A 4,297-nucleotide genomic window follows, 5' to 3' on the forward strand; every position below is an offset into this window, starting at 1 on the left:
ACTAACTCAGACAAGGTACAACTTTATGTAAAAGTAAATTAAACAAAAATTAAAGTATAGAAACTAAACGTAGTTGCATTCATGAAATGAAATTATGCTATATATATATATATATATATATGCAGGGCTAAATTCTGACTGAACAGGAGATTATAAACTATAAAGGATAAAAACAAAGATCCATTTTTGTGTGATCACTTCGTTGGGTTGTTATTTCCTTGATGCAACAAATCTCTAGAAGACTAAAACTATATCGATAATCATGTATTAAGAACACTCATTGATAATTGAAGCCAAGGTTGAATTGCATGCAACAATATTCATTACTCTTATCTGGAAGCAAACTCTAGTGGTCAATTTTGATAAAATGTGAGCGGAGTAGATTTGACCAAAAATTAAATTAATTTTCAGCCAACTTTATTAGTCAACTGAATCAAATTGACTTTGTGCTGATTAGGTGAGCTCGTTAACCAGTTTACAACAAAGGGCTCACAAATTATAAAACCCACTTGTATACTTTTACAAGGTTTGACGAGTATTTGTTGTTTCGGAATTTTAACCGTAAGGCAATGGCTGGGCTTGGGCCAAACGAGAGCCCATAGTGGGCCCAACCCAACAAGGTAATATGCCCCATTTGACCCGGCATTTAAATTTGGACAACCAACTGCCAAGCTACATTTATCGTCTGATTATCCAAGATGAAGACACATTGCACACTACACATCTCTCCACTAAAACTCTACTTGTTACAAAGGCCTACACTAAATTTGGCCTACACGAAATAGATTCTCTCTATTTGAAATAGATCAATTTCATGGTTAAGATTAAATTTTACAAAATTAAAGAAATACAAACTACCATGTTATTTAAAAAGTTTAATGATGTGGTAGTCTCTATATATTGCTAAATTCATAAAATAAAATTTAAAACACTTGAAATTGAGAGGATATTGTTCAATGAACTAAGATGTCCAGCACTAAATAGGTAGGAGAAAATCAAACTAAGCATAATATGAAAAGACCACATCCATCATGCCATGTTAGTGATGATCATTTTCGTGGTGAAGAAGCATCTCAACCACTTGGCTCATGGTGGGTCTTGCATCTTTGTCTTCCGCTACACACTGCAGAGCCATTTCAACCAAAATTTCCATCTTACCCATATCACATCTGGCTACCATTGTGGGGTCTATGATATCTTTAATCCAGTTTGCAACCTCTCCATTCTTTTTCTCCCTGACCCATGTAACCAGTCTTTCGTGTTCTATCTCCACACCTTCATTTATATCATGAGCACTTCTAGTTGGACCCTTTCCAGTCACCATCTCCAACACAACAATTCCATAACTATAAACATCCACTTTGGAGGTAATAGGATGGTTAAAAATCCACTCTGGAGCCATATAGCCTCGAGTTCCTCTTATCTTTGAGAAGGTTGAATTAGGAATGACACCTCTATTTTGTAGCTTAGACAAACCAAAATCTGCCACCTTTGGATGATAATTAGAATCTAAAAGTATGTTTTGAGGTTTTACATCACAGTGTAAAACCCACTCCAAGCAATCCTCATGCAAATAAGCTAAGCCTTTTGCAGTGCTTTGAGCAATTTCAAACATTTTCTCCCAGTCAAGTGTGCCGGCCAAGAGGTTTTCTGCTAAAGAACCATGCTCCATGTACTCGTACACCAGAAGCCTATGCTTTCCGTCGGCACAATAACCCCACATCTCTATTAAGTTCATGTGGTTAATCCTTCCAATGATGCTTATTTCGGCTAAAAATTCACCTTCTCCTTGGTTAGCTTCATTGAGACGCTTGATTGCTGCAACTCGCTTATCAGACAATACTCCTTTGTATACAGCTCCCCATGCACCTCTTCCAATCTCTTCAGTAAAACCCTTTGTGGCCCTTTTTAGCTCAGCGTAGGTAAATTTTTTGAATCCTGTGGCAGCAATAATATAGCCTTGCTTGTCTGCACCTGAACTTTTCCGGGTTCTGATCAAAAGACAGCACACCACAAAGATACATAAGACTTCAAGTCCTCCCACTCCACAAGCAAACCAGAGCATGAATTTCACTGTCCCATTTTCACGGTTTTTTACATATATTCTAGCCAACTTTATCGTACCTTCATTTGAGCAAACTAAACTGAATTCTTCTGCATGATTGACGTATGAATTGTATTTGCTTTTTGGCAGTTTCAAATAGATGTCTCCTTTGAAATCTGAAGAACGATATCCATTCAACAATAATGTCTTAGGGTAACAATTCGAAGAACCAGTATCCTCGTGATAGGTGTATTGGAATGCTCTGCAATTGCACGCTTCCAAACATAAATTCGTACATTGATCAAAGGTGTAATTGGGGAAGAATCCAAAATCATACCCATAGAATTCAACAGTGGATACCAACTGTAAAATAGACTCATTTTTGTTGCAAGAGAGATCAAATTCAGGTTCACACCCATAACCCCAGTCAGTACGATTTTTCATCTTGTAACCTGGAAGACAAGAACATTTCCTGTTAGAACCATTAACATAATTGCACAAACTATTGGCCCCACACGCACCATGAATCGTGCAAGGCTTTTGAATGGCTTGCCATGAAACAACCCAAGTCCTCTTCTCCTCTTCCCAACTGTACAACCGAAGATTACCATCGTAACCAAGTGTCAATCTTCTATGAAGCACTGCTCCATAGTCAGCTGACTTAAAAGTTAAATCATCGGATGAACTAAAGTTCCCCATGGAATTAAAGACAGCAATTCTACTATTGTTATAGGAGGTCCTTCCAGCCTCCCAGCTTACAAGCCATGGATCAGGCCAGTAAGTACTTGAAACATCAGGACCATTAAAAAGAAGGCGAAGGAGGTTATCGTTGTCGAAGAAAAGTTCATAAAAACCAGAGGAATAGTTGGTCTGGCTTCTTGAGGAGACTAGTTTTGTGTTTCTAGTGAGTAGTTGGTGAGGAAGAAGAGTATCTGTGGGGAAATCAAAGCTTTCCCACAAAATAACACCTTCCGTATTACGTAGAACAAGATTTCCTGTGTTGAAGAGAAATAATTGTACAAAGGAGAGTGAGAAAGTGTTTGTGGCCCAAACGGTGAACTTACCAGCATCAGTTAAGATTAGATTGCCATTTTTGAGGAGGGAGAGCTTTGAGCGCTTTCCATTAACTGGCTGGTCACGGTTTGCCACCCAAACTATGGTGTTGGTGTGTGAATCAACATGGGACGGTAGTTTGCTGAACCATATGGCGAAGCAAAAGGCATTATCACCGACAGAGTAAAAGCCAGCAAAAGGCATGAAAACCGACACAGTAAAAGCCAGCAGAGAAAACACCATTTGGTGATATCAAAACTTCTGGATTCTCAACGGAAAGAGATGCTCCTTTACTCATAGCTTCCGCTGTTAAAGATGAGAATGGAGCAAATAATGCAAAAGAGAGGAGGAACAAAATGGTAGTAGCCATGAACTTTATGAAAGCGAAAACAAGGGATGGGTTTGGGAAACTATGATGTGCTTCTCTATTTCACAACTTCTTTAAAAAAAACTTTGACATGAGAGAGTGTAAATTGTGAAAAATAAAAATAGTAACATTATTCCTAACTGTGATTGGCTTTAAAGATCAAAATGAGTGGACTTAAAAGCAAGACTATTATGTTTATCCCTAAAATAAATAAATAAATAAAAGGACTCGTTTCTTTGATTTTTTTTACGTACGGTATGGCGAGGAGGACAAAGACTAGTTGCCGGTCTTGAGTGAAATAGCACTGACTTTAAGTCAATGCTATATGGAAGTTTCGTGACTTCCTTACAACACTGTTTTTATAGGGTGACTTTAAATTACGTTTTTAGATATAAATCATAATGTATAAAATACATCACGTAAATAGGACTTTCTCCATTTTATTTTGTTTGTTTTTTATTTTATTTTTGAATGTCCCAAAATATTGTTTTATTTCTAAAATAAAAGTCATTAATTTACTAATATTTCTATTATACTCTTATTAATTTACTAATTCAATTTTTTATAAATTTATTGAAGGGTAGTTTTGGAAATTTCTTATAAAAAAAAGGTAGTTTTAGAAATTTATATATTTTTAAAAGGTAGACAAGACAATAAATGACGTTCCCTTAAAAAGTTTGACTTTTCAAACAGAATAAACAAAATGGGATGGAATGAGTATCTTTTTGTCAAAATGAATAGCACTACTTCTTTGGAGTAGCATCACATCTTTATAAACTAAGAATTTTCTAAAGATACATATAATCATTTGTCTAAGAGATTAAATTCTATAA

The 4,297-nt window shown here is 36.2% G+C and overlaps 1 protein-coding gene across 2 annotated transcripts; it reads right to left on the reverse strand.

Moving 5' to 3' along the window:
- Window positions 1–699: 699 nt before the first annotated feature.
- Window positions 700–3,597, reverse strand: LOC112022276 (putative receptor protein kinase ZmPK1). Of its 2 annotated transcripts, none has more exons than XM_065777267.1 (2): window positions 3,328–3,597; window positions 700–3,293 (listed from the first exon to the last, which is right to left on the reverse strand). In XM_065777267.1, the coding sequence occupies exons 1-2, from the start codon at window positions 3,465–3,467 to the stop codon at window positions 1,040–1,042; spliced, it is 2,394 nt and encodes a 797-aa protein (XP_065633339.1). In that variant the 5' UTR covers window positions 3,468–3,597; the 3' UTR covers window positions 700–1,039. The 2 variants fall into 2 exon arrangements, with proteins under 2 accessions (XP_065633339.1, XP_065633338.1); XM_065777266.1 differs by lacking the exon at window positions 3,328–3,597 and having other exon boundaries at window positions 700–2,496; window positions 3,109–3,193.
- Window positions 3,598–4,297: the final 700 nt, after the last annotated feature.

This window comes from Quercus suber, unplaced genomic scaffold (genome assembly GCF_002906115.3).
Source record: "Quercus suber isolate HL8 unplaced genomic scaffold, Cork oak 2.0 scaffold_151, whole genome shotgun sequence".
NCBI lineage: Eukaryota > Viridiplantae > Streptophyta > Magnoliopsida > Fagales > Fagaceae > Quercus > Quercus suber.